Source organism: Vicugna pacos, chromosome 5 (assembly GCF_048564905.1).
Source record: "Vicugna pacos chromosome 5, VicPac4, whole genome shotgun sequence".
Lineage (NCBI taxonomy): Eukaryota > Metazoa > Chordata > Mammalia > Artiodactyla > Camelidae > Vicugna > Vicugna pacos.
In genome coordinates, this window is record NC_132991.1 from 5,953,606 (window position 1) to 5,972,354 (window position 18,749).

The 18,749-nt window shown below is 42.4% G+C and overlaps 1 protein-coding gene across 1 annotated transcript in view; it reads right to left on the reverse strand.

Annotated features, from left to right (window-relative positions):
• Positions 1-18,749, reverse strand: part of CNTNAP5 (contactin associated protein family member 5) — a 730,584-nt gene that overhangs the window by 232,334 nt on the left and 479,501 nt on the right. The window contains exon 12 of the mRNA XM_072960805.1: positions 12,354-12,473. Within this exon, the coding sequence (XP_072816906.1) occupies positions 12,354-12,473 (120 nt within the window). The remainder of the gene's footprint in view (positions 1-12,353; positions 12,474-18,749) is intronic.

The window sequence follows — 18,749 nt, forward strand, 5'->3', positions numbered from 1 at the left end:
AGCGAATAAATTCATGACTATATTGATGCTGTTGGGATATTTTCTCACTGTGAGAGGGGAGAAATATTTATGGAAGATAGAATGATGTGAAAAACATCTAATGGTGCTGGATTTACATTAAGGATAAACATACGAACTCATAATTTAAACACACATACACACACATTTTCTAGTTCTGTCCACAAAAAAGGCCAAGAAGCTATAAACAAACCTAACACCTAGATCTTAATTTTTGGCTACACAAAGGAACCAGGCTTCTTTGGGGAAATAGCTGAGTCTGGGTCTAAGCAGAGAAAGTTCAAAGTAACATCTTGGAACATCTTGTGCTAGGAAGCATGGAAGGGCTCCAAGATGAATGGGGTCATGGAAAAAGACATAGGAGCAGAATTAAAGGGACCATTCCTAGCTACACGTGGGACAATTTGAACATCAATATGTTATCATGATCATCGTAACAATGTTTTAAAGTGAAATAATTTATGAGCTTCCACTGATACAAGGGAAAACAGAGGCCAGGTGAAAAACAAAGGGCTTTGTAGACAAGAATGTGGAGAAGAGTTATAAATGGAGAAGGAATGATAGAATCAGAAAAAAGGACAGTGTACAAATTCCAGGGTAATAACTTAGGTCAAGATCATTAAGGGACTGGAAAGAAATGCTGGGGAACAGGATATTCATTCAGTGTCTAAAGGGAACACCACAGATAATTTACTGAGCATAAATCACCTTCACGATGCAGAGAACTGCTTTAACCAAGTGATGGGGAAGTCCCAGGTGTGGCATTGACTGACAGCCTGTCCCTCCTGACGGGTGACATCACCCATGAGACTTTTTTGCCAACATATTCTAACAATGAAGAAATAATCCAGAAAAAAAATGAAACAAAATATGGAACAACTTACTTAACAACCGACTTGTACGCTTCAAAAACTTAATGTCATGAAAAGCAAATGAAGTAAGTGGGTTAGAGGAAGAGATCTTCTCATTAAAAGAGACTCAAAGGTAAATGACAAGTGAATCCCATGTGGGGACACTGCTTGAAATCTGAATAAAAATATAAAAACAGACACAGCTAGAAAAGACACCACGGGGACAAGATGAATTATATATTGGATAACATTAACTGAAGTGATGTTTATTTTCTTGTTGCAGTTTTAGTGTTTGGTTATCTAGCACAGTGTCTTTATTAGGAGATACAAGTGAAGTCTGAAGGTTTAAATGATCACTATGTCTACAATTTGCTTTCAAAGAGTTCAGACAAAGAAAAACTATTTTATATGAGGAAGACAAGAGGAGAGAGAGAGAGAGAAAGAGAGATGGATGTGGCACAAATGTATGTCAACAGAGCAAAATGTTAACATTTGGAGAATTTAAGTGAAAGTTGATTGGAAGCTCATTTCCGTATTCTTGCAACTTTTCCGTAAGTGTGGACCTTTCAGAGTAAAAATTTGGAGGAAAATAAAAGTGCTTGACAGAGTGGTTCGCATGTAATAAATACTCAAAACCTTCCTACTCTGCTCCAGCAAATCCGTGCGTGTGTTCCTACAAAAGAAACACACACACACACACACACACACAGAGCCAAGGACGACTGCATAGCTGACTGAATGAATGAATAAACAACATGTAAGAAGCCGAACACATGAAAAAGTCAACGTGGAAGTAAGTAAGTGTGTGAATTTACGAATGAGTGAATGGATGGGAGTTTAATAAAGGAATTCAAGGACTGAGTTGGTGAATTTGTGAATGAGCTAATAAATGAATGAAAGTCACACAGCAATCATGCTCCCCACCTTTGTCCTAAGCCTTCTGTTCCCATCCATTGTGGTTGGAACCAACTGGATGTGCTAACGGATGTGTGAAGGCAATTTCTCTAAGTGCCTGTTAAAATTCTTGGCTATTCAAAGGTGACAATGCTTTAATTTCAGGATAGTGCTACAGCTTTATGACTTAGCAGTTTTATTTAATGACCCAATTTAGCAAGAGATTATGCTGTCTGCTGCTCGTCCAGCGAGACCACTTGAAAGCTTAGGTTTTCAACACAAGCAGATCCTCTTCCCAAGACCAGCCAGAAGGAAGCCCTGAGTGGTCACCACACCTCAGCTTACAGCGCGATGCAGGAAACAGGAAGAGAGACATTAAAAAAAAAAAAAAAGCTTCCCTTCTCTAAACTGTTGAATTGCCATCTTCTTCAGCCCAAAACAGTCCTCTGGAAAACACTTCACTTACAGAAAGCAAACTGTGCCTCTGAAATCGAAGCAACAATCCCAGTATTAGTCCAACCGGTTAAGCTGCTAGTGAGCCACAGCGGGTAAGTCACCCATGAGCGAGTCTCAAGCAGGAAAGGATGCTCGTGCTACCGGGAGACACAGCTTGGGGGCTCCTCCCCAGAATGAGCTGAGCCTGCTGCCCGTGGACAGCGGACTGCTTCCAAGGGAAGAGGGGAGAGAAGGAGGAGAGAGAGCCACGCTGCCTTCACCCCCTGCTCTGCATCAGTTGGTCTCCGATGACACGGTCTCCGATGACACTCATTTAATTGACTACCTGCCAATCACAAAGAGCTGGATTCATCACCCTCCACTGAGAGTGAGAGAAACTGAACAGAGCAGCTCCAGGGCCTTGTTTGTGGCCCCACAGAAAATAGTTATAATAGGTAATAAGCATAATCACCTGGAGGACGTAACTAGTCCCAGGCTTTATTCTGAGGCTTCTAATTAACGCGTTTGAAGGCATACATCCTCATGAACCGTGTCCTTCAGAAATTGTAAGGCGTGAATAAGGAGCATGGAGTTTGCACAGGTAGAAAGAAGAAGGGGGTGGGGAGGCATGGCCAGGGCTATTTTTAAAACACCACTCTTGCTGTTGGGTGAATTATGAATCAGACCAGGGAAGGCTGAAGACTTGGGTGTTTTTTTACCACAAGAACATGAGAATATGAATTCTGGGGACTTGGAGGAACCTACCATACTCACTTCTAGATTCTCAGTGTCTTGTCAGTGCCTGACTAGAACAGACAACCAGCGTGAATCGATTCAAATGGAGGAGAGTGGCCTCCCACGCTTTAGACCCTTTGACAAGAAGTACAACGTTCCAGGCAGAGCGAATGACTTAGCTCTCATGGCCATGGCTGGAATCCTCTTCCCATAACTTACCAGCCCCATTAGCACATCTGCTTCAAAAGAACAATATTACAGCTACTCTCCACTGATGTCTCTCGAGCTAGCCCTGTGCCCAGCAGATATTCAGCACGATGTTATGCAGTCTGTAATCAAGTGACAACTTTCTGACAACAGTCCTTTTGCAGTGATGGCGACCCAACTGATGATAGAATCAAACACACTTGAGAACTTGAACCCAGCTTGTCCACGTAGAAGTTGGCAGGGCAATGGAAGCCAGTACTTCCTTTTGGAGTGTGTGTGTGTGTGTGTGGTGTTTGTGTTAGAAGTGGAGTGTTAGGGGTAGAAATCAGCCAGTAGGAGATACGAGGACAAAACTTTATTACAAATGCACATTGCATCAACAGCTGAATTTGACTTCTCTTTGGTGTAAAACACGGTTGCCGAAAATTAATTTCTCCCTAAGATGCTCAGGGAGAAATAAATGTGGTCATAAGTGAGTGGCCCCGTTATGTCCTGGGGAACTCTTGTTTCCAACACAGGGATAGACCCTGGTGCTTCCCACACCTCAACTGTGCCCTCACGGACGTTACTCCAACTTTGGTAAGCAAGACGGAAGACTTTGAGACCTAACTGGACACACTTCTTTGTGTCAATGACTTGGATGAGAATCTATTACCTGCAATCACACAGCACAATTATGTGCAGGAATATTGGCGAGACTCCAACAGCAGCTTCCCAGCCTACTCCATTATGCATGCTTTGATGAGTCTTAATGAAAACAGAGTCAGCTGCCAAAGGGGTGAGAAACAGAGAATCATCGTGGCAAGAGTGGGAGATGTGGGGACTTTTAGGGGTGTTTGCAGACGGGTTATGAGCTGTCAGAGACGGGAAGACAAGGTTTGCTTTCAAGATTTGATGAAACGTTCCTTGAAAACTTCTTGCAATGCCTGATGACCCCTGCACAGATCTAGAAAGATGAAACAGACATTGTATCCATCCAGAGAAGAAATAAATGTGTCTTTGTTAGTGGTTCTAGACAAGCCATATCAATATGCAGTGGTACTGAGCAGAGGAAAAACAGTGTGTGGCTGGGAAAGATCTCCTCACGTCTTGACAAGGTGTCCTGTTGACATTAAAAATGGCAAAATGCAAACTGAGTAGAATGAGTTTCAGTGTCACCTTCTAAGGGAAATCTTGTCAGGGGGCCTCACCCTTTTAATTCGGCTTTATTGACACTAGAAGCTTCCCGTCAGAAATACTCCCTTCAGGTTCCTAAAGCCTCTGAAATCTCATGGCAAGGCAGAAGAAATAAAGCTGACTTCTGGCAAGAGGAAATAGCATTCTTGTAAGACCAGGTGGCTCTTTAAATGGTATTAATGCTACCAGGCAGCAGTGAGAGGAAAAGAGAACATGGTTAATGCTAAACCATGAGACCTGGCTACCCTATTTCATGACCATGTAGGAACTTTGCATCTATACCCTATTCCTCAGATTAATCTCGAAAGGCAGACATTTTTATCATCTCCATTTTCCTGATAAGGAAACCAAGACCCAGAAATGTCAAATGACTTGTCCAAGGTCACCCATCTAGAAGGAGCCAGCACTAAAATCTGAACGCCAAGGTGACTTCAAACATGCACGTCTCCTGCACATCATCCTTATGTTTGAAGAAAAGAAAGGATTTGAGGAAGCTGGATGATGGCAGAAGGTTCTGGAAGCAATGAAGAGCAGTAGGACACTGTTCACTCTTGGACTTGCAGAAGAAGTTGCAAATGATAGGAATGGCCCAAGCCTAGTTAAGAGTGCACATTAAAAGGATATCCAGTAGTTCCCAACTGTCGCTGATTTAATGGGACAGGCCATTAGTCTAAGGGAAATTATTGAAGGCTATTGAACGCAACTTACAATGCTTAATGAAAATCGTTATTCATTTAGTAATAAAAAGGAGAAAAGTAGAAAGAAAGGTGGGGGGGGAAGGAGAAAGGTACAAATTAATCTTTAAATTGGCTGTGATTTCTCGCATTCCATTGACACTGGGCTCATTAGAGAGCATGTAAAAGTAGATTCAGAAATTCCTGGTGCTCTGTTTCTCATTTTCCAACAGGGATCACACAGCCCCATGGGAACACACAAGGAAACATGGGTGATTATAATGCAGTGTGATCAGTGTCATGGTGGAAATACTCAGAAAATGACAGGAGAGCACAGAATAGGGGCACACAAACAGTAGGTGCAAGGTGTGTTAGAAAGGGTTCTGCAGAGAAACAGAACCAACAGGATGTAAAAAAAAAAAAATCTACATTTTCTGCCAGTGTGTAATTAGCTCACAGGACTGTGTAGGCTTAGCATGTCCAAAATCTGCAGGGTAGGGCAGCAGGCTGGAGACCTAGTTAACAGCTGGAGTTCAAGTGCAGAGACAGTCTGCTGGCAGGTTTCCTTCTGCCTTGGGGGAGCTTAATCTTTGTTCTCTTAAGGCCTTCAACTGATTAAACGAGGCCCATCACACTGTGGAAGGTAATCTACTTTATTCAAAGTCCACTGATTTACATGTTAATCTCATCTAAAAAGAAAACAAAACAGAACACAAACAAACAAAAATCCCAGAAACATTAGTGATGACACCCGACCAAGCATCCAGGCCTCATGACTTGGCCGAGTGGAAACATAAAATTAACCATTGCACCAGGGAGAGCAGCAAACAGCTGAGAAACCACAGTCTCCTGTCTCGTCAACCCACACTTCCTGTGCAGGCACCTCAGATGTTCACTAATTCCAACCACTTAATGAGCCCTACTCTTTCTCTACTCTTGTTGTTTCCTTTGTACCGGTCCCAGTACCCAGAACTCTCTCACTCCCTGAAAGCATCTCACTCATCCTGCGAGGCTACTTTACATGCATTTTCACCCAGCAACACAATTCTGAGTCCCCCCACCCCCAGCTTCCTTGTGGTCTCAGAGGCATCTCTCCCCACTTGCCCAACCAGACTGATGTAGCCGAGGACGGTCACAGACTTCACACCACTGCTGAAAGTGTCCACATTCAGACCCAAGGACTTTTACTACCAGATAGTGGCATGGGGCCCAGAGGTCCCCAGATGTGTGTTAAAAAACAGAACATTCCATTTCAGTATGTCACAGTTTCTCTGAGTTGCCTACTTGTCCCTTGATCACTCATCACTTGAGTGACATCAACTTGTAGAATCAGTTAGCTCTCTGAGTCTCTCATTCACTGCATCCACCCTAACCTCACTTCCACTGAACCTACAAAGGGAGGCCCTCCCTGCTTCTGGCTGGAACCGGTTTAACAATTCCTTCCGCTTCTCTTTGCATGCTTTGTGGATTTCATTCCCAGCTCCCACCTCGTTACCCTCCTTGATCCTTGATGAACTGGAATCATTTTTTCCCCGGGCTTCTTGGGATAATTTTTTTAAACAAGATATTGTCCATTTGTCCCACCAGATGTACTTGCCACCCTCCTGCCACCTTCTCTGTGCCCACAAGGGCTGATTAAAGGCATTACACCAATAGGCGCACTTGTCTTCAGATTCTAGCTGAATTTGCTTGATGAAGACACAGGTTTCCACCCATAGATTAAGGAAAGACTGAGTTTACTCCCCAAGCTCCCTGCTGGCTGTTCCCACACAGGAGGTCACAACTGTCTCAGGCATATCTTCTCCAAGTGCTGTCATCCTTTCCACTCTCACAACAGTCCCTCCTCTCACCTCTTTGGTCCCAATGGTGGGCACAGTCCCTTGGTGAGTAGGTCCCTAGCACCATCCCCTTCCATAATTTCTTCCTGCAAGTTCAGTCCCTAACTTGAGCAATCCATCTACCATCTCCAGTCCCCAGGAGAGGGGGACAGTGCTAAAGTCCCGGCACGATCTGAGCAGGGGTCTTGCTGCTGATGCTCAGAAAATTGTTCATCTTTCATTCAAGGACCGCTACACCATTGGCCAGGCTGGAAAATCACCTATGATGAAACCATTCCTTCTTTTCCCTGGAATTAAACCAGCAGATTTCCTTGCTGGGAAACCAGAGTTCAGATTATAGACATTCCACAGCTTTTGATTATTATCCCTACTTGAGTCAGTTTTATTCTTTCCTTTCTAGTCATTCAGTGTCATGAGTTTGGCAGTATCCTTGAGATGGGAAGCCCCATGAAAAAGACTGGCAGGACCCCCAGTTAGGGCTACTACTCTCCTGCCAGCATCATCCGGTTCCCTGTCCCAGTGCCATTATCTTGCTTTTTAAACTCTGAAACGGCTTACTTCTAGGAAAGCAGAACCTACACCTAAGATGCTATTGGTTCCCTGAGCTAACTCCTGATTGGTCCATTTTTAGTGCTTTAGTTGCATGGAACTCACTCCTGATTGGTCCATTTTCCTCACTCCTGATTGGTCCATTTCTACAAAGTTTGTCCCTAATTAGTCATCTTTGTTATACCTTATTTGCATATGATGTTACAAAATGTTGCAAAGTCTAGACTGGTAGACTATAAAAGCCTGTGTAAACCTGCAGACAGGGCCAGAGCTTGGAGTGTTAACTCCTCTGGGCCCGCTGGTGTAATAAACCTGAATTCTCCAACTCTCTGAGTGCTGCTTGGTCCCTTGCCCGGATCCATGTTGCTGTCACAACTGAGCTGTAACACTGAGCTATACCACTGAGCTGTAACACACTTTGCTGCAACATCCTAAACTAGCAAGTCATCGTGGAGAGTTTGGTGGCCCCCATAGAAATGCAGACTCAAGGGACCCAGAACCTTGGTCCTGACATTTATTTGCTCTTCCTAGAAATGTCTTCCTTTGCCCCTTCTTCTGGCCAACTCCTATGCTCCATCCAGGTCTCAGAGACATTACCTGCCTTCCCAATGTCTCTTTCATGGGAAGCTGGGTTAGGTGACCCTCCTGTGGGCTCCCAACACACACTACACATTGTATTTCCACTGTTGCTGTGTCTTCTCCATGATTAGCCTGTGAAGGAGGCTGAAATGATACTGTTATGGGCTGAACTGTGCCCCCTAAAATGATATCCCAAAGCCCTAACCCTCAGTACTTAAGAACGTGACCTTAATGGGAAGTAGATTCTTTGCAAATGCAATCATTGAGACAATGTCATACTCCATTAGGTTGGACCCTAATCCAACATGGTGGACGTCCTTATAAGAAGAGAAGAAACAGATACACAGAGAGATGACAGGAAAAGGTCACCTACAGTGCAGTCACATGGAAGCGGGGAGGCAACCTCTTGGAGGCAGAGATCGAAGTGCTGGTGCTGCAACCTAAGAACACCCAAGGAGTCGGCAAACCACCAGAGGCTGGAAGAGGCAAGGAAGGAGTCTTCCCTGCAGGTTTCAGAGCGGGTGTGGCCATGCCGGCACCTTCACTTCTGTCGTCTACCTTCCAGAACTGTAGAACGATACACTTCTGGGTTTTTTCAAACCACTCAATTTGCAGAACATTTTACAGAAGCCCAAAGCTACTAATGCAGACACAACTTTGTATCCTTTGCAGTTTGCCTGGTGCTTGCAACAGACCAAATTATCTTGAGCTGAAATGAACTGTGAGTCACTGATAGGCAGGTGAAAGCAGGCCGATGTGTATCCCCGAGGAAATTTACTCTTTCTCTTTTTCATCCATTTCACTCAGTCCTCCCTCCAGAGGCTGGGCTTTCCCTCTCTGCCACCCCTAGTCCCGTGGTGAAGTGACCTAGAACCCAGCCTTGGGCGTGGAGGCCAACATTCCGTCCACTTCCTCAATGAGCCTAACCACCCACTTTGTTACTCCCAGAATTCGCCCTACTGTCCCCATGCAGAGATCATACTGCCTTACATCAAAGCGGGTAGTTGCTCCTTGGGCTTTTAGGGACCTCATCTCCCCAGGATCACCCTGTGCAGGCGAGACGCACAGACTGAGATCTCCCAGGATGGGTAAGGTACAGCCTCACCTCTAGGAATGGGGAGCTAATGTTCCCCCGGGGCACAACATAAAGAGAGACGCAGCTGGGATTCAAGTGCAGTTTTCCACAACTAAAACCTGTCCTTCATCCTCACAACATTCACCTGCAAGTCTCTGCAGACTGAGGAGAAATATCCTCTTTTCCTTTTATACTCAGATGATCTCGAGGAATTCTAAATGAGGAAGGTGTGTGGGACCCCTTGGCCCCAGTCCCCTATTTCAGAGATGCACAGCCCAGTGGGGAGCATTCAGCCAAGCAGCACAAAGTGCAGAGAGAAAGAGAACCCAGGCGCCCTGCCTCCCAGCGCTGCTTACGCTGCCCACATTGTTACACCAGTGATGCCCCTGAAAGGTGCGGAGAACAACAGCGTCGTGCTTTTATAAACTGGAGTTAAACACAGAGCAAGTCTTCCTGGGCCATCTTCTCCCTCCCACCTCCTCCCTCCTCTCTTCTCCCTTCTTTCCTCCTCCCTCCTCCATCACTGTCTTCCCTGGACCACTTTGCCACACTTTTCCTAGTGCCATAAGTCACTCCTATTTAAGAACGCTTAACATTTACTAAGAACAATATGTATTTGATCAGCATCATATTTATGTACTAAAAATGTTTGTCATTTAAATACAGGGAATGATATACTTCAGCCTACACAGAGGTTTGCTTTTACTGCTACAAGTATTTTAGAAAACCAAAACCAAAACCGAAAAACCTACATACTTCGCAATTGCATGTGACCAGAAGAGCATCTTTAAAGAAATCTCCAGTTATGCACAATACAGCCTATCAACTCCGGGACACAATGTAGAGGTCCTGATTTCTTTGAGATCATCAGCAAAACAGCAACTTAAGTAAATATTCGCGAGGCAGGATATAGCTCAAGTGGTAGAGTGCATGCTTAGCATGCACAAGGTCCTGGGTTCAATCCCCAGTGCCTCCTCTGAAAAAATAAATAAATTGACCTAATTCCTTCCCCTCTACCGAAAAAGTAAATATTCATCTATAGCCATCCCTGGACAAAATAGCAAACATAAACCCTGAGAGAAGTCTTTCCAAAGAGAGGCGGAGGGTTCCATGACTCAGCTAGACCCTCTGTGTCAATATACTTACATTATGTTGGAGAGTTAAATTTGAAGCTATATTTAATGTATATATTTTAATTTCACAATATATTTTCATGATGTAAGGCCATGTCTATGTTTGTCTATTAAATGCATAACGTCAAAATATGTATTTAGAAAAGGACACATTCAGAGAAAAGCACACATATACGTGCATAGAAAGAAAAATCCCAAGGAAATTCTAACAATAAAATATCAATAGCAATCCTTGGATCGTGGTTTATAAGATGAATTTAACATTTCTCCATATTTTCCTTTTTTCCTTAAATTTTCTATACTTATCATGGATTATTATTTTTTTTATTAAAAAGTACCATTTAAAGCAAAACATGTGCAATTCAAAGTACCCAATCAATGTTTCAGCGATACAGGTGATTACTGCACCAGGTTTTGTTGGCTTCCTGAGTCTTGACTGTTAGACCCAGTATTTATTACCTCAAGCAAGTCATGAAATTCTCACATTCCCTTTCCTTCAATGTAAGATAAGAGTGAAAAAATATCTGCCTCAGATTTTTGTTGCAAGGATTAAAAGGGATGGTATTTGTCAATTCTCAGTTCAGTTCCCAAAGACGAAACAGGCTGAGGAATTGCTACGCATCACCGCTAGTCCTGCTGTTGCCATCACACCCACCATTCAGCGGGCACTGGTCTCCTCTGCCTTATTCTGCAACCAGATCACTCCCTCCATTTCTTTGTAAAGGGTGGACCAGGGAAAATTTGCATCAGAATCACTTGGAAAGCTCAGGAAAGGTGCATTGACTGAATTAGAATTTCAGGGTCCGGGAGGTCTCTTTTTAGCATGATTTCCCCAAGATCCCTATGTTAATTACATTTTGAAAGTAACTGACATCTACCTAGGAGCCCTCTTCCTGACCAGGTGTATAGGACATTAGTGCCCAGCACAACCCTGCAAAGAAAACAATCATGCAATTTCTAATTACATTATAGGGCTATTGAGAAGCAGTAAGCACACATTTTGGAGAGAGAAAATTATCACGGAAATGAAATAGCATCCAATTCCATGTCACCAGCATTCTCTGCAGGGAAAATGTGGCCCTTTGTGTTCAGATGAGCAAATGGCCAAGTGTCCTTAAGTACCATTTTGGCAATGATTTGCCCGCATTTCTACCTGTGATATTGCACTTTTTCCCCCCAATACTACCACCTCATGAATGACAATGACTTTGTGTCATTTCCCTGCATATCCCAGGTCCCTTTCTGGCTACAGAAAGAGCCACACGGGTGTGGTCACCACGTTGCCAAGAAGCCTGGGTCCTGGGGACTCAAAGGCCCTTAAGAGGCCCCTACTTCCCTGCTTCATTGCACAATTCTGCCGGCATCTTCAAAGGCCAGTGCTTAAAACAAACTGGCAAAAAACCTGTACGTGCCGATTAATAATACACGCAGTGGAGAGAGCGCTCACATACTGTATTTTTAAATAACTGTTACATCAGGTTTGGGGTGTGGAATTTTTTTGTAGAATAAATTAGTGATCACGTGCTATTTCTAACCCTGCATAATAATTGACTCTTACTATGTCCTTATGTAATTTAGAAAGAAGTGGCAAGATATTATGCGGTTGGCAGGGAAGACAGAAATAGTCCACTTTTGTTGTTAGGCACTTACTGGATAATTCCCCTGGCAGGTTGCTCCAAGACACGTAACTGTGTCTAATCTCACCGCTCCAGGAGGCTGGAGGTACCATTCCCATTTCACAGATGTGGGACTGCAGCTCAGAGGGCAGGTGGGAATTGCACAGCCCTCAGGGTCAGACCCACATCGAGCTTTCCCACTTCCTGAGTCAGAGTTTCCTACTGATTTTGACAATTGGTTTTTATTTGTTTGGTAATTTTCCTCTTCTTTCTGCTTTTGACCTTTAGCAGAGAAGTGTCCTTGGCAAGCGCGGGAGAAAATGCTGGATAATTAACTCTTGGTTCAGTGGATCATTATCAAAACCATCATCAACAAGGTGTCTTCAATTCAACCATGAAAAACAACCTAACTGCTAATTCTGATTATTTACCTGAATGCCATTTGCCAGACCCCTCGCCAAAGTTGGTCCTTTAAATTCGTATTTACAAAAGTGTCCTCTTCCGGTGGCTTTCCCTTTGCTCTGCACCATCACATCGCGACATAAAGCATGAGTGGGGACTTTGTACACTTACCTGTGACATTGCAGTACACTCGGAAGGGTGCCAGGGGACCACTGCCATCTGAGTCGATGTAGAAGAAACCAGCTGTGCTGCCTTGGTGCCTGTACGCCTCACAGGATTGCTCATAGACAGCTGGAAAGACACAAAGGCAGCAGAGAGGAAGTGATGCTTGGCTCTGCATTTCCGTTTGGAGGGAGCAGAATCCCCTACTTATATTCTTTTCCTCTCCTACAGCCTCAACTCTCTCCCCAAGCCTTAACAAACCAGCACCCCAATGTTTGATGGAGCTGCATCTCCCTTCATCCTCACGTTCATTCTTCCAAACAGCTCAGAAGTTCTATCCTCCAAGATGTCTCCCTTGACCGCTTACATGGTCTTTCCCTTTGCTGATGTTTATGCCTCTCTGTCTAAGCTAGAACCATCATATGCTGTTCTGTCTCCCCTAGTGTTTACAGAATCTCTAAGAGTGATGGTGCAACAGCAAAGAACCAATCTGCCTCCATTCTGAATTTGTTCCTGTAGCTCTAACCCTGTGCTCTGTTTCCCATGCTCAGTCTTGCTGGTTCTGCACCTTTTGTAAAAGAATGTTGCCTGGAGCCTGAAATCTACAGGAGAGCCCATTCTCAAGGTTCTGACCTTTAAGGATGTAACACTTTCCCATTCATACAGAGATAAAAAGTTGCAGAACAGACAATAACGTTAGTTTGAGGTGACAGGAACATCATGACCTGACCTATGTGAATAGTTGCAAAAACAAAGAATTCTGACACCAAAAAGTTTGCAGCCACTAACACCACCTCCTCCTCTTTTTAGTATAAAAGGAACCTGATTTCTGACTTGGGGAAGATGGCTCTTTATGACATGAGTCCCCCATCTTGTTGGTCTGCTGGTTTTCTGAATAAAGTCGTTATTCCTTGCCCAACACCTATTCCAGATTTATTGGCCTGTCCTGCAGTGGCAGAATGAGTTTGGACTCGCTAACAGTGGCCATGTGTAGCTGGATGTTGTATTCCAGCATCCAGCAGAATGCCATGTTCACAGCAGGAATTCAAAAATGTTTGATTAGTGAATGAAAAACTGACTGAATAGATACAGTCATGACTTTTTAGTAATAAAATCAATTACTTTATCTTATTTCTGTCTACCCAGAGCTCAGCACAGGTAATAGGTACCAGGTAATAGGTGTCCAATCAAATTTAGCTTGCTTTGACTTAACAGTGTTCTTTGACCTAACGCTCCCAACATGACAGCCATCTGAAAGGCTGTTGTCCTGTGCAGAGTAATTATTACCCAGGTATTTCCATGTAGGAGTCACATTGTGGTTAAGAACATGAGCCCTTATTAGGTGTCAACAGTGTGACTGCCACCAGACAACAGACCCAGGATGAGGTGATGAGTCTGTGCTTTAGAAAGATTGCAGCCATGGCTGCAGCCACAAAGATCTTTATGTGCTCAGAGAGGGGTAGACACAGCTATCCTGAGACAGGGACTCTGAACAATCTGCAGATAGAAGAAATATATAAATCTCATTACACCAACATGAATGAATTTGGTGGGGTGTAAAGGAGGCATCTGCTGTCTCACGCATGAGCAAGTAGGATGTCATCTGATGCTTTAGACAAAGTCACGTAGCTCTGAGCAGCTGGTACACATCCAATTATGTCATCATCTCATACTTAAAACACTTCAGTGGCTCCTAACAGCTTTCAAGACATAGCACCAACTCCTCATCGAGCCAACGTGCCCCTGAGACTAATGCTGCATCTCAGGAATATGAAGCCACAGTTTGTCACAATCAAGTGTGAGGGGTGCTTCACATAATTCATTACCACAAGTTCAAAAGCTTGAGTGGGTTTGACTTTTCCCAAATTAGAGTGAATTCAAGGTTATCTTTGTTCCCATGTAATGTTCCCTGGCAGTCATATGTACTTTCTGAAGCTGTAGAAAGGTCAGAGGGAGGGTCCTGGTTTGTTCCCTATGCACTGAGCATAACATGAAGATTATTTCTGCTTGTCAAAACTTGACAACATACTGGGTGTGCGTCACACCTATGAAAGTCAGTTCTTACGTGTGTTGTGTCTGACCCACCAGCCCCACGCTCCCAACATGACAGCCATCTGAAAGGCTGTTGTCCTGTGCAGAGTAATTATTGCCCAGGTATTTACAGGTAGGGGTCACACTGGTTACGAACATGAGCCCTGGAACCAAACTGGATAGTTTTGCATTATAGGTCTACCATCTCCAGCCTGGAAGAGCTTGGATAAGCCACTTCCCCTGTGGTAGACAACCTCTAAGGTAACTCAACTCATCAGCACCTGGGTGTGCTTGTGTCTTGCTCATGAATTTGTGTCCTCCCCTTGAAGGTGGGCTGGACTTAGGGACTTGCTTTTAACAGAATATGATAGAAGTGATAAACATCATTGTCAAGACCAGATTATAAAAAGACAGTGGCTTCCATCTTGGGTGCTCCTTGAGAACTTGCATTCAGGGAAGCCAACTGCGAGGTCCTGAGGCAGCCCCTTGAAGAGGTCTATGTGAATGAGCTTGGGCGCTTCTGATGCATGCCTGTGAGTGAGCTCTGAAGCAGACATCCTAGTTAAACACTGAAATGACTACCGCCCTGGCCAGCATCTTAACTGCAGCCCCATAAGAGACTCAGCCAGTACTACGCTGCTAAGCTGCTCAAGGACCCAGAAGAGCTATGAGGTAATGATGTCTGGGGTTTCCAGATGCTAAGTTTTGTTATAACTCATTGTGCAGCAATGAATTGCTAACTCTCAAAGCATTAACTTTCTCTTGTGGCTCTGGGCGTGAAAACAGTCTATCCCATGCTACCGTAGTAAGGAGTCAAAGAGTTAATCCACGTACAGCACACATAGTGCTTGGCACATGGAAAGTGCTTGATAAATACAAACCATTATTATTATTGGTGGAGGTGTTATTGCATCGTTTCATGCTATGTTGCCTCTTCTTTTTTGGCCAAGTATTTGCTTACTTGATTTCTTTCTCAGTTTTTATCATGAATCACAAGACTTGTTATGAGAAACCCCCTCTTCTATGCAGAGATAATGACATTTAGTTCTTAGTTTATTCTTTTAATATTGATTATCGTGTCTCCAAACTGCACGTCTATGTTGCTGCTTCTTGGCTTTCCATGTTTACAGGTTATCTATTCTCTTACCAATAGGAAAGGTGAGTATTTAGCTTTTTTTATCACTGTCCCCAGACACAAAGAACTTTCCATCCCCCGTACTGCCGTTACAGCTGTATGCTAATTTTAGCAGATCAATCTTCACTGCTTACAGTAATATGACAATATGCAGGCCATTCACACATATAATAATATTTAATATATAACATGGTTTTTCCTTCCTTGAACAATAGCTGTTTTTTCTTGAAATTAATAATAGTCTCATTTTCTCTCTCTCTCTCGTTTGCCTTTTTTTCTAAGCATATATCACAAATTTAACTCCAAATTCACTAACAACTCTCTAAAAAGCCTTCTAAAATACTCAAGGGAAAACTACTTTAAAGGGATACCCATGGAGAGAGAGGGAGTGGGGAAAGGGGACAGAGACGAAGCAAGCTAGACCTTTCTGAAAATGACATATATTTGACTTAGATACGATATACATATCTAAATAGCTAAAATACAAAATTAAGTCCACTAGAAGAAAAAGTACAATTCCTAAATATTGAAAGGGAATTAAAATCAATGAATTCAACTGCAAATTATTTCAAACAATTTTGAAGTTCAGTATTTTCTTGTAGCTTTTTTTTTCACCAAAAAATTCAAATACATGCAAAGGGTACAGAGAGTAATAAAATAAACCTGGTTTCAACATCAACCAATACTTGGTAATCTTGTTTCATCTATAAGACTAGAATTATCAGTTACCCATTGCCAGGTAGCGAACCACCCCAGGGTTGTCTTAAGCCAATAATCATTCTAGGATTCTGCAGGTCAGTGATTTAGGCTGGATAGTTCTTGGCCAGGCTCGAGGGTCCTGTGAGGGCTGCTCGCTCATCTGAAGTCAGTGCCGGGTCAGTGGGACTTGCTGACCCAGGCTGGGGTGTCTCCCTCATGTAGCGGCTCAAACTCTAGCAGGCACGTGTCCACCGTAAAGTTTCTAAGAGCAGCAATTGGGCAAATACTTGTCAGGCCTCTGGCTTGCGGATGCTCCTGTGACCGAAGCAAGTCACTTAGCGAGCCAAACTCAAAGCAAAAGGTCCCAGGGACCTAAAAGGAAACGGAGCGACAGGACAGAAGTGGACTCTGTCACCAATTTCACGGAGCAGGGCCACACCGCAGTGCAAAGAAACTTTTATCTCACTAAGGGGTTGAGACGTTGGGGTCATTCGCTGCCTCAGTTAGCCTGCCGTCCTGATGTGCTTTCTCCTTAAACCAAAGTTCAGTTACTAGGAAAGCTCTGAGGGTCAGGCCTGGTAACAAATGGTTTTATTTATGGATATTGTAAATGAGCTCATAAAACAAGGTCTTTGCCCAAAGACACACCAGCTGGTAAGTGGTTGATTAAATTCTATCATTCCTTCTTGGTATATTAGTGGGAATACTTAATACAAATAAAGTATAACTCATCAATTATTTGGTTTCCCTAAGCTACAAGATTGTATAGGAAAAGTAAGATAAATGCTTAATGTTTTCTCTTTAATTCATTAGTTTCAAAATACTAAAGTGGTTCTTGGTATCCTCCAAAATGACCACTAAGAATATTTTTAGTTTTATTATGAACACATAGATGTAAACATATTTGAAGTTAAAACAATAATTTGACTGGTAGTAAGCAATCAGCTATACCTACCAGAAAAAAATTAAACACAGCAAAAATCTTCAAATACATTAAATAGCCTTATTGTTAAATAATATTGCTATTGATTCATTAAGCTATTACACACAGATTGCAGGCAAAAGCTAGTAACTACTTATAATATTGACAACAGAAAACTAAAATTTTACCATAAAAGATAAAATATAAAATGCAAAAGTATATAAAATTCTGCAGTCGTAATTTGAGTTGGCAATATCATTATGAGCTCATAAATTTTTCTGCATTTTTTAATTGAAGTATAATTGATTTACAATGTTGTATTAGCTTCTAGTATACAGCATAGTGATTCAGATATGTATTATATATATATATATGTATATAATATAATATACATATTCTGTTTCATTACAGGTTACTACAAGCCATTGTAGCCAATCATAATTTAATTTCTGATGATATATTTTCACTCTGGACCACTGAAAGCACTAGAAGCAACCTCTAGACGATAGTCTCTAAATACAATTTCTCACCAAAAGGAAGAAGGGTTTTACTGAGTCCCTATTTGGAGCAGCATGAGATCAGAATGTCTTGTTTTGCCTGAAACCAAGAAAGCTTCCAAAAAATTGGAGTCATGTCAAAACTGGCAGAGGAGCCAATCTGATGGAATAATTTGAGACTCAGGAAGAATAATTTTTGTTTTCTATATTTAAATATATAAAACCTACTGGTTCATTATTTATCTGTCTATATATCTGTTTCCCATCTATCTGTCTACTTAAATCCATTGTTCACCTGTGGAGGTTGCTAGAGAATAAAATTGTATTCTGAGAACTGGAAAGAACTCAGATCACACCCTGCCTTTCTTATGTGGACTGTATTTGATGGTAATTTAATAGTCCATGAAAGATGTCATTAGAGAATGACTGAAGCCAGAAAGCACAAAAGGAGTAATAGAATTTGAAAATCATCCTTCTATAATCCCCAGCGAAATAAACAATCAGACAATGATCATCAAGGATTGCTAAATCATTAGATGGAAAATTGCTGGGGGCTTTTTAGTGGATGAATTAAATTAACAATACCCAAATTCACTGATCAGTCTCCAAAAGTGATTAAGATGCTTATAATGGGAGGCAATAAAAAATACACAGCACCACCTAAGACATATTCTTGCCAAAAATTTGAAGCTCAGTCGAATCAAGTCCTGAGCTTTAAACAATAATTTGCAGTAAAAAGTTAAAAAACAAAACAAAAAAACATGCTCAACTACATTTCAAGGATACAATCAGTTAAATCCAGATTGTAGGAGCATCTGACTCAATTTCTTCAAGAAATAAATGGCGACAACAGAACAGGGATGCAGGAGAAAAATCAGTCAAACACTATGTTTGGATCTTGTCAGGATCCTGATTCCATCAAACCAAAGAAAAACTTTAGAGACCCAGAACACTTGAAATCAGATTTGGCATCTTTAATTTAGATATTTTTGATTTGGGTTGAGTATGATGGTAATGTGGTTATTATTTAAAGGTAAAATGTTCATCTTTGTTAGAGATACTTCTGAGAGATTTGTAGTAAAAAGATTATGTCAACAATTTGTTTCTAAAATATTCCATCA